This window comes from Plecotus auritus (genome assembly GCF_963455305.1).
Source record: "Plecotus auritus genome assembly, chromosome: 4".
Taxonomy (NCBI): domain Eukaryota; kingdom Metazoa; phylum Chordata; class Mammalia; order Chiroptera; family Vespertilionidae; genus Plecotus; species Plecotus auritus.
Genome location: NC_137775.1, coordinates 140,969,480 through 140,981,679, shown reverse-complemented (window position 1 = coordinate 140,981,679; position 12,200 = coordinate 140,969,480). Strand labels below are relative to the sequence as shown.

The 12,200-nt window shown below is 36.6% G+C and overlaps 1 protein-coding gene across 1 annotated transcript in view; it reads right to left on the bottom strand.

The window, feature by feature from the left end:
- The window catches only part of CNTNAP2 (contactin associated protein 2), a 1,915,008-nt gene that overhangs the window by 1,307,568 nt on the left and 595,240 nt on the right, over positions 1 to 12,200 (bottom strand). The window contains exon 3 of the mRNA XM_080666270.1: positions 5,152 to 5,345. Within this exon, the coding sequence (XP_080522396.1) occupies positions 5,152 to 5,345 (194 nt within the window). The remainder of the gene's footprint in view (positions 1 to 5,151; positions 5,346 to 12,200) is intronic.

Sequence of the window (12,200 nt, the reverse complement as noted above, 5' to 3'; positions counted from 1 at the left end):
CTAGCATATCGATGGTCATGTAGTTTGGACCCCCTGACCTTCCATATCACTGTTCATGAGATTTGGACCCTCCCCTGACCTTTCTTCCCCTGGCATGTGGCAAGTCATGCGGGTTTGATCCCCTTAGAGGGGGAATGACAAAGGGAGCCAAAGAACAGCCCTTAAGCATTAAGTGTGCAGGACAATGAGATTCTGACCTGCATAAAATTCTACTCGGCCTCAGTTGTGTCTCAGCTCCAGGCCTGGAAAAGCAGCAAAACCAGACAAACAAGGCCATGACTGACACCAGGACCAGCTGTATTGACTATGACCCCTCTCCCCCAGGGCTGGTCAATCAGTGGAGACCATGACTCTGAAAGGACACACCTGAAAAGCTGATGACTGTTCTATTGAGATCCTCCCCTGGGACCTCTCCTAAAATCCCCACCCTTAAATACCCTCAATGGAGGACGCAGAGTGGCTCTCCCTCCTGGGAGAGGACCTCACCTTTCTCCTCTCTCTCCCACTCTTCTTCCCCCCAGGGCATTACCCCTACCTTTCTTTCTCCTAAGCTCCAAGGGCCCCTTCTTTTGCCTTGTAACTTGTTTCCTGAGCCCATTCCTTCTACAGCTCACTTCTACCTCTGGAAATTTCTAAATAAACTTTCTCTTATAGTTTTAGTCATGGCTCTGAATTCTTTCTTAGCCACTCAAGTACCGAAGTTACTGAACTGATGCCCTGTCTGGCCCCACCAGTCTAATACTCAGTGCCATTCTTGCCAACAACATTACTAGTCTACAAAATAGTAGCTAAATAATAGTTGGATTAAAATAAAATCCAATATTAGCTACCATTTTTAATAAACTTAAACCAAAGTGTATTTTTGGTTGAGATTTGTAAATGCTAAATTTTAATGACTTAACTCATGTTAAAACATATACTATCAAGTCCTCAATAATGTTTAGAAAACAATGAATGTTGTCTTTTAGAACACATCGTAACGATTAAAACATTTCTGTCATAGACTATTAAAAGTAATATAATTTTTTATATTGCCAAAAGAGTCTTTGTCATCTTGGAAAATTTTAACCTACTCAGCCCTTTGAATGTATGTCTCTGTGTTTAGCACAGGATTATCCCTAACTGCTTAGAATCTCATACATGAATTAAAGCTCAGATAGGACTGCATTTTAGCAACCATCTGCATTCTTATCTGAACACAGTATGATAGGAGAGTATTGATACTCTCTCAATTTGAGATGAAAACTTTACAAAAACAGAAATGGGAAAGATACTTTGGAGTCTGAATTATAGCCCCTCCAATACTTTTATCAACATGCTAATCTGATTTTAGATTAGAATCCTTAGAGAGTTAGAAAATAACGATGTTTTATATGTGATCTGAACCTTGCCTACCCTCAGTTGATTGGTCTGTTGGTTGGTGGGTCACTTGTTCTCTCTCTCTCTCTCTCTCTCTCTCTCTCTCTCTCTCTCTCACTGCCTCTACTAAACTTTAAAAAAAGGCCCTTTCTAATTTTTCTATTCTACTATTGTTTTTCATAATAAAAATTTCTTCATCCACACTCTCCACACAGGCCAAAAAATTCAGTCTAAGATATGGTTCTCAGTGGTGGCTGTATATTAGCATGACCTGGGGAGCTTTAAAATCCCAGTGCCCAGGTTGCACCTTAGACCAACTAAATCCAATATCTGGAGATGATACCCAATATCTTTGTGTTTCAAAACTTTTTAGGTTATTCCATTGTGTATCCAGGGTTGAAAACCACTTTAAAAAAATAAATTATGCTTGAGACTTAGAATTATCTTGTGAGATGAAAACTTTGAACAAAGAGACATTTTTTCCACTAGTTGCCTCCTACAACTTACACATCCCAATATACATACAAATGTTCTTGCAAAACAATCATGGCTTGATAGAAGTTATTTCTAAAGGACTATTCTCACATCACATTTTATTTTTCAGAACATTATATCCTTAGTTCACATAACAGTTACTATCATTGGATAACGCAGTGGAAATGACTACCTACCCAAGCCAGTGTAACTGCAGAACCAGCTCAAACTGGTCCTGTCCTATTTCTAACAAGATACTGAGTTGCTTTTCAGAGACAACAGTCTAAAACCACAAGTCATGCTGCCAAAGCATGTGCAGAAGAGAGAAATTTGACCTCCGGTTGCATGGGGAACCAAAGTCTTTTTCCCTGCACAGAACTCTTTCTGCTGTCCAGAAAGATGAGGTGCTGAAGCCCCTTCCCATATCCTATATAATAAAAGCCTAATATGCGAAGTGTCTGGTCATATGATCATCCGTTCAACCAATCAAAGCATAATTTGCTAATGATACGTAAGGCCACTCAACCACTCACTATGACATGCACTGACCACCAGGGTGCAGACACTCTAACTGGTAGGTTAGCTTGCTGCTGGGGTCTGACCAATAGGGACTGAGCAAGACAGGCTGGACATGCCCGGGAGCCCTCCTTCATCCCTCCCCAGCCCCGATCATGCACTGGTGGGGTCCCTCAGCCTGGCCCGTGCCCTCTCGCTATCCAGGACCCCTCAGAGGATATAAGAGAGCCTGTTTAGGCCCAATCCCACAGGCCAGCCTAGGGACCCCCCTGGTGTACAAATTCATGCACCTGGCCTCTAGTCTTACCATAAAGGGCCAAGTCCCAAAGCTCTGTAATTAAAACATTCCCCACCAATGCTTCTACATACCAACATGTTCCCACAAACCCCATCCAACTTGCCTCAAACTCTGGATCAGGGAGACAGACTTGAGCCTTGCCTTCTGTCTCCTTGTGTGTCAACTTAGCAATAAGAGCTTTTTCTTTTCTCAAAAGCTGGTGCCATAGTACTGGCTCCTATATGCCTCAAACCCTTGCTCTAAACTCTGGCTACTCACAAAATATTACTCAAGGACTTTCAAAATATAAATTCTCCAAGAGTTGACTCTGAACAGGATAAAAACCCCAGTATTCTGCCTAATACTGTGAATAACACAATTTTAAAAAGTGAATTTCCTCCTCCTTTTCCTACTCATCTCTCTTGTTGTTTAATATTAATTGCATTACTTGATATTGGTCAAGGCTGCTTTTTAAAACAATCCAACTCAAATAGATTCCTCAAATTTTAGTACTTTAATTTATTCAAGTGTAATAAATACACATAATTTTCCAATGGAATTGACATATTTTAGGTGTAAATGGGTCAAACTTTAAAATTTTTTTCTCATAATAAAAGAAATAAGTGAATACAGATCTGTAATAAGGGTTTCAACCACTATATAATATGGGAAATTTCTTATATTACTGTTCCTACTTCTCTAGATTATTTCTTCATAATTTCAATATTTTACTCATATTGAAAATGTCTCTCTTTAAATATGTTATCAGTATCATTAATCTAATTTCTATTTAGATGATTCTGATTACATGTATCTGGGTGTGCCTGACATCTACATTCTTTACAACCTTCTCAGGTCATTCAAATGGATAGCCCAGACTGAGACCCACCACCCTAAGCCTTTAATAGAAATTTCAGTCTAAGAAAAAGGTTTATTCAGTCAACAAGAATAGATGGGTAGAAACAGAGATGATTGGTAGATAGATAAATAGATAGATAGGTAGATGATAGATAGCTTTTGCAAGTGTTTTTAATAGAGAAATACTGACAAGTGCATACATCTCAAAACGAAGGCCAGTAATATTTTCAAATATTTAAAAATGTTTGGTCCTTAGAAAATGTATTAATGCATCATTTTAACAGATCCAAAGAGAAAAATCATGTGATCATCTTAACAGAGTCAGAAACAGGTTGACAAAATTTACCAGCTAGCCCTGGCTGGTGTGGCTAAGATGATTGAGTATTGTCCTGTGCACTAAAAGGTCACTGGTTCGATTCCCAGTCCCTGGTCAAGGTGTGTATGGGAGGCAACAAATTGATGTTTCTGTCTCTCCCTCCCTTCCTCTCCCTCTAAAATCAGCTTAAAAAATAAAAATAAATAAATAAGATATATTTTTAAAAATTCATCAGCTATTCATTGCAAAAGTTTTAGCGAATTTGGAATGATGGGGAACTTGCATAAAGGTTTCTAAAAGGAAAAAAAAACTATTATTGCAATTGTAGCTCTTTTTATTATTATTGATTTTTAGAGGGAGAGGAAGGGGAGAGAAACATTGATGTGAGAGAGAAACATTGACCAGTTGCCTCCCGAACACACCCTCACCAGTGATCGAACCTGCAACCTTTTGGTGTGAGATGATGCTAAAAAAAATGTTTAGGGAAGGAATGCTCAGTATGGTGTCTAATGTGCTCCAGAGCTATGGCTGATCTTCCATTTTCTCCTATTTTAAAAGAAAACCACATTTCCACCTTACCTTTCTCTTCATATATAAATGGTCAGTAACTATTGGGCAGTATTTCATCTAAACAGCCCAGGTTGAAGCAAAATAGAAAATGGGACCAACTTCCAGCAGGAAGTGATCTGCTCTGCCCAGCACTCATCAGCATGTCTAAGTCACTCCATTGGCTATAGACGTTTTCACATGAAGATATTAATGAAATATCTTCAATAGAAACAGTCTGAGGCAAGTAAAAGTGAGTGGGAGTAAAAATTGGAAACCTAAGTCAGGACAATTATTTTTTTTTCATTTTATTTGTTAACTCATGGTTCAGGATTTGGGAACAATTTATACCATTTCAGATAGGTACTCCAGACAAAAATATAGTAACTCAAAATATGGTGTTTAAAGAAATTATAGTGTTCTATCATCTTTAAGTTATTTACCCAATAATTATTTTTTTAAGTTTCAACATAGTTTTATTGGGAGGTGTTGTTTGCCTAGAAATACACTAGAACTTGGGGAAGAGGATGCATTCACTTTGAAAGATAAGATTTTCCCACCACTATGAGAAAGGCATGGTGCAGGGTGAGCACACAGCAGTGTGGATCTGTATTCCCACCTCCTTGTCCTTTGTTTGCATTTCTTTCTCATTTAGCAAGTACCAGAGAACAAGAACACAAAAACAAAAAAACAAAAAATCCAGCAAGATCAACCTCCAACCAGGCCACGCCAGGGCAGAGAGGGTCAAGGGTCACACATCTCAACTTTGTCAACTGTGGGTCTTTGCTTTCCAACAATGACTCACCCAGATATTCCCATCTTGATGATAAGGTTTCCAGTTCCTCCCAGTGTCACTGTAGAGCATGCGGTATTGGGTCACCCAGTCTGAGCTGCTGTATCTTCCTTGGGTTGCAATGGCACTGATCTGCTTCCGAATGCCAAAGTCAACCTGAAGCCATTGATAATGGTCACTGTCAGATGGAGACCATCCCCCAGCACCTGAACAAAGTAGAGACAAAAGGGGAGAATAGTTATTTAAAGTTAAACTTCTGTAATTGACAATGGATTATTTTTCATCTTGTAGTTGGCCTTGGCAGTGCTGTATTTCACACAGATATTATGAAATGTCCTTTACAGATGCCACTGGGACTTCCACTAATATTCTTCCAGCTGGGTTACAGTGATGCTCTAACCTCTTTATGGTATAATTATGTGCTCATTTTCTCCTGAGCAAATGTCTTCATAATTCCTCAATTAGATCTTATTAGTACATGTCAAAGTCTAATTGGCTGAGGGTTGATCAATTTACCATGAATTCTTCAACTAAAAATCACTAGGAAAAATATATAACAATCTATTTATTCTTCACACAAGGTTTTATCTTTTAGTAGATTATAAATGTAACAAAAAGTAATTATACGCAACTCTAAAATATATTTTGCTGTCAAAAGGTCAGAGTTCAAAGAACACTAGTTCTTAAGATGAGGCCATAGTCTTACATTAAGCCCCTGTACTTAGGAGAACTAAGGTAGTAAATTGGGCAATATGTTCACTAACTCTTAAGAGCTATATAACCTATGACTCTTGATAATCACATTTCCAGGAAAATAATATGAGTTGCTAAATGAAATGAAATTCTTTTAGCAAAATATAATAAATAATTGGTAAATAGTAAGAATGCAAAAATATTTATTAGAAAAGTGGCACTAATATAGAACAAAAAGGCTCCTAATTTATACCACTATGTAAAATAACTGTGGTTGCACATAAATACATTACAGAAAATATGGCATAATGCTTGGTGCTAACAGGCAACATAATTTTTTGAGTGAGTTTGGCTGCTAATGGGAGAAATAAGAGAAAAATATTCAATACATTATCCAATTTAGAGTACACCAAAATATATGCATCATTTTCAAATAAGGAATTTAAAGACTAACAATAAATTCATTCAACGAGGACCATGCTAATAAAATCATTTTTAAATCATCACAGATAGGTCATTAATTTAAGGATGTTTATATGGCTTATTTCTGCTTTCAGCTTTGATAGAATAGCTCTTCCACCACAAAAAGGTCACAAACCTGACAAAGTGTATAAAATTACCCTTTTTGGAGATTGGACAACAGTCAGGGCAGGACCCTGGTCCATGAGAGAAGATAAACAAAAGAGGTGAGCACTGCCAGCTCCTGGCTTTCTGCCTGGTTCATCTTCTGGATCACAGCACGTGAAGGAGTATCCCAAATAGAAACAGCAGCATCACTAAGATGGAGACCAATCAGAAGCAGAGCTACTGAGGACAGAGTACCAGAGAGAGGCAGCTGTGCCAAGAAAGAGCCCTGAGAAGCTACACCGGATCACCAACACGTCTCTACAGCTCAGACTCTGGATGAAAACTGAGCTGTGTATTTGAAACCAACCTTATTCAAGACCACCTGGAGGAAGTTTTTCAAATGAGCAACCAGAGGATGCCCAGGGCTGAGACTAGGTTGATTCCAGATGAGTCAAGATTGAGCAAACTTGTTGTACAACCTTAAGTTTCAGTAGCGATCTCAGAAAGGGATTATAATAATTTAGTCCTAAGATACGGGCTACTCTGCACACATCTGAACAAAGGTTGGTAACTAGCCTGAAGAAGGATCAACCTTACACACAAATAAATAACTCCTTGCTCAAACAAAACTCAGCACTCCATTAAGAAAGGCCATGAAAATTTAGACACTCAACAACATAGCATTCATAATGCCCAGTAGAAAATTTTTATAAAATACTAGACATTTGAGGAAGCAGGAAAATAGTGACTTATTACCAGAGAAAAGTCAGTCAATAGAAACTGACTGAAAAATTACAGAGATGATAAAATTAGCAGACCAGGACTTTAAAACAGAGATTATAAATCAGTGCCATTTATAAAAAGATAATATATAAATATTGAAGACACAAATATGAAATCTTAATGGAGAAAAGAAAGAACAAAAAAGAAAAAAATGAAAGTTTTTGGACCAAAAAATACATCTGAAATAAAACTTTTAATGGATGGGCTTAACAGCAGATTAGAAGTTGAGAGGGTGAAAAAACACTTTAGTGTACTTGAATACAGACAGGGTCATATAAACCTTTAAAATTGAAGCTCAGAAAAGGCTTAAAAATGAATAGTACTCCACTAACTTATAGGATAATATTGTGTCTTAACAGTCATGCAAATGGAATACTAAAAGCCGAGAAGGTAGAAATTAGGAAGAAAAATATTCATTTGAAGAAATAATGGTTGAAAAATATAAACGCAGATATATGAGAAATTTACCAGATTCCAAGAAAGATAAATAAAAGAAAAACACACCAAGACACCTCATAATCAATTGGTAAAACAAACAAACAAACAAACAAACAAAAACAATGCTAATGAGAAAATCTTGAAAGTAAGAAGAGGAAAATAATATCGAGTAAAAACAATTCAAGCTGAAAGACAATGAGACAACATATCTGAGGTGATGAAAAAAATAAAAATTAAAGGGGAAGATGCCAACCAAAAGCTCTATATCCAGCCAAAATATCCTTTAAAATGAAAGCAACATAATAATATTTAGGACAAAAGCTTAGCAAATCCATCACCAGTAGATATGTATTATAAGAAATGGAAGTTTTCCAGCTCCAAGGGTAAATTACTATATTGAAACTCATATATCCATGAGGAAACATGCTGAACATGGTAAACATGTCCATAAGTATAAAATATTTGATTGTGTTTTTAAATTTCTTAAAAAATAATTGAGTGTTTAAAATAAAAGCAGTAACAATGAATTAGAGATGTAGAAGTAAAATGCATGATTATAATAGCACAAATGATAGAAGGCAAGAAAAATATATACTGTATTGAGTTTCTTATATTTGAAGTGATATATTATTTGATGGTTGTGAACCCTAGATCAAGGGCCAACAAACTTTCTTTGTAAAGGGTTAAGTACTGAATGCTTTAGGCTCTGCAGGCTATACTACATCTGTTATAAGTAGTAGTAGTATATTGCTGTAACATGAAATCATAGATAATACAGTAAACTCTCCATTTTACAGACCTTGATTTAACGGACTTCAGATTTAATGGGTAAAATTTCAGGTCTGTATGTCATATGTGAAAATTAACACTCTGTTAATTTTAAAATCCTTTTAAGCAAAATATGCTTATAATTAAATTAATAGGTTATTTTTTTATTAATTCACTGTTATTTTTAACAAATTTTAGCAAATAGGCTGTATTTTGGAAAAATCAATGTAGCAATTTATTTATAGTAAATAAATATTACATATCTATAACTATAGTCTACATATTTTAATCCAAGAGTCATCACTCATAAACAAAGTTTGGGAGATGATTAGCATGTGATCACATATCTCTCATGGTAACTGGTTCTGTTGTCCCTTGGTGTGACTTTCTGCAACAGTTTTAACACATGCAGGCCGATGTTTCCATGTGCACTAAGCCAAGCCCCAACTATCTGTTCACTCTGGGTGATGGGTGAATGCATGCATTCACTCGACTTACTCAATATAAATTTAAAATACAATAATACATATAGAAAACTATTCTGTGAAATTAAACTTTTCATATATACTTAATTTTGATTATATAAACATTTCTACATAAGTAAAAACAGGTAAACGAATTTGTCATTTATTATTTATTTATTTATTTATTTGCATTTTTTTCTCTTTATTGATTAAGGTGTTACATATGTGTCCTTATCACCCCATTGCTCCCCCCACCCCCCCTCACTCATGCCCTCACCCCCCTGGTGTCTGTGTCCATTGTTTAGGCTTATATGCATGCAAACAAGTCCTTTGCTTGATCTCTCTCCCTTACCCCCACCCTCCCTACCTTCCCTCTGAGGTTTGATGGTCTGATCGATGCTTCTCTGTCTCTGGATCTGTTTTTGTTCATCCGTTTATGTTGTACATTATATTCCATAAATGAGTGAGATCATGTGATATTTATCTTTCTCTGACTGGCTTATTTCACTTAGTATAATGGTCTCCAGTTCCATCCATGTTGTTGCAAATGGTAACAATTCCTTCTTTTTTACTGTAGTGTAGTATTCCATTGTATAGATGTACCACAGTTTTTTAATCCACTCATCTGTTTATGGGCACTTAGGCTGTTTCCAAATATTAGCTATGGTAAATTATGCCACTACAAACATAATGGTACATATATCCCCCAGTGATCCCACTTCTAGGAATAATTTGTCAATTTTTTAAAAACAGGCATTCAGAAAACCTACTTTATTATATAATGGACTTGCAGCTTTAATAGACACACCCTCACCCAAATTAGTCCGTTATATTGAGGTTGTACTATACATAATCAAAAGGTCAATAAAACTGGGAACATGCTAATTCTCCTTTAAGTATCAGCATGTTCCCTGCAAATAACAACTCCTGTGGTAGAGGCTGTGATGTGCCACTCAGGTCGGCCTTTATGACTGTAATTCAGTGTTGCCAGAAGATACTAGTTAGCTCTAATTCCTCTTTAGGAATTTCCAGAATTAAAAAGAGGGATTTACCCAAGGCCATGCGCCTTCTTGGGGTTGTATAGATGCAATGACTGTTTGACCAGAGATTGTAGAGGTCCAGGCCCCTCGCTCCAACTTGGGAAAACTCCCTGCAGAATTGGTTGAAACCTCCTTTGAGACTGCATTGCATCTCAACCTCTCCCCTGCCTATTTCCTCTTCATTCCCTTCCCTTCCACAGGTCTCGTTCACCTAAAATTCCCTAATAAATTCCTATGTGTTAGTCTCCATCTCAGAATTTGTGTTCTGGAAAGTGCAATCTATAAAACCTCCTTGGAATCACTTTCCTGAAAATCTGCTCACTAGCAATACAAAGTAATTGTCTCTGCTTTCTACTTTGTGTGTTATTTGCATGTGTATTTTTTCCCATTGTAGTATCTAATATTCCCTAGGGTAATATATCATCTACATGCATGCTTCACCTACAATTCTGTAAAATTTTGGAGGAGCTGTAGATAAATTTTTAGATAACAATGTACCTAGTCATCAAGAGATTATAAATATATTTTCCTATCTGTTGGATATCTTGTTCCAAACTTAGGAGAAATTCTATATCTAATTGTGTATAAAGTCCTATCTATGTGTTACAAAAGCAACAAGGTGGTTTGGCCATTGAAGTAAACAAGCAATTATTACAATAGGGAAGAGAAACTATATTCAACGGATTGTTGAAATTTAGAATTTCCCCAAATTAATCCTGCAAAGAATAGTGCAGAATACATTTCCTTATATTACCTATTTTTTGCTGCATTACAATTTTTCAATAAGGAGGCAATTAACATAAACCAGTTAATCCCATTAATCTCATCACTTAAAAAGAATAGAATTTATTGATAACTTTAAGAGAAGCACAAATCTGAAACAAGTAAAAATATACATTAAAATGTATTCCTTTGCCGAAGGATATGTGGAGAGAATAGTGATTAACCTCAAGGGGAGCACAAATGTCAGGCTTGCATGAGGAACATAGTGGAAAGATCGATGAAAAGGTTCCTGTTTCTCTTTGATCTATCAAGCAATGTAATTTGGGGAAGTTGGTTACTTTGTTCATTTGGCTTGTGACATGTATAACCTCTATCAATCCAAGGATTAAGGATGATAACACTTTCATGACAAAAAACTCAGGAAAATGGTACACAGGAGAGCAGAGTTGCTCCCCAAGATGGCGCAGAGAGTGCAACAGGGCAAACACATTCCCTGTGGATGTTGTGGTAGCTCAAAGTAAAATATGGAAAGTCAAAGAGGAGGTAGAGGAGGAGATTTTAAATAGTCATAAACTCTTAGTTTCTGAGAAGACTTAAGAATAACTGTCTAGAACCAATAGAATAAAAAATATCTAGTGAATAATTAGTAAATTCTTAAGAGTAACTTGAAGATGTGCATTATATAGAACTCTTTTTTAAAAAGATTATCTTTATTGTTGAAAGTATTCACATGTCCCCTTTTCTCCGCATTGACACCCTCCACCCCAGGCCCAGGCCTTCACTGCATTATTGTCTATGTCCATGGTTATACATGCATGCATATAAATTATTTGGTTAATTTCTTCCTGCCAGGCCCCTTCCCTCTGAGATCCCTTAGTCTGTTCCACACTTCTACGTCTTTGGATCTATTTTGTTCATCAGGTTATTTTGTTCACTAGATTCTACATATGAGTGAGATCATGTGATACTTGTCTTCCTCTGACTGGCTTAACTGACTTAATATAATACTTTATTCCCTACACAGTAGGGATGTTGTTGCCTCCCTCTTATTCTCTCCTGTGTTAATCATTCTTTCTTTTTCTCTCTCTCCCATTGCTTGCCTTCCAACTCCCTCCCTTCTTCCCCCTCTTCTTTTTTTCTCTCTCTCTCATACACACATCCCTCCTCCTCTGTGTATGTGTGTGTGTGCATATGTGTGAGTGCAGATTGTGTGTATGTGAACAATAAAGATACATAGTGTTCATATTCTAGATATCCACTTTACTGGTGTTACTTGAGTGATAAATTATAATAAAGAATCTAGAGAAATGAATGAAACTTGCACCAAAACTTAGTGATAGCTTATAATTATGATAGCCATTTCTGTTTTGTAAATTAGTACCTCTGGGAGAAAAAAGAAGCTTAGTGGGTGGTTCAGGAGAGAGCATTGAGTTTCTTTTCTAGTGACAAATGGCTCCTGCATGGACATGATGCCTAAGTGGGTGGTTGTAACACCACTAGAGATTATAAGCCTGGAGTCTAATTTTCTTTAACGGCAGAAAAAAATTTCAGTTCAATTAAGTACAGAACTATCTTTAATAACTGG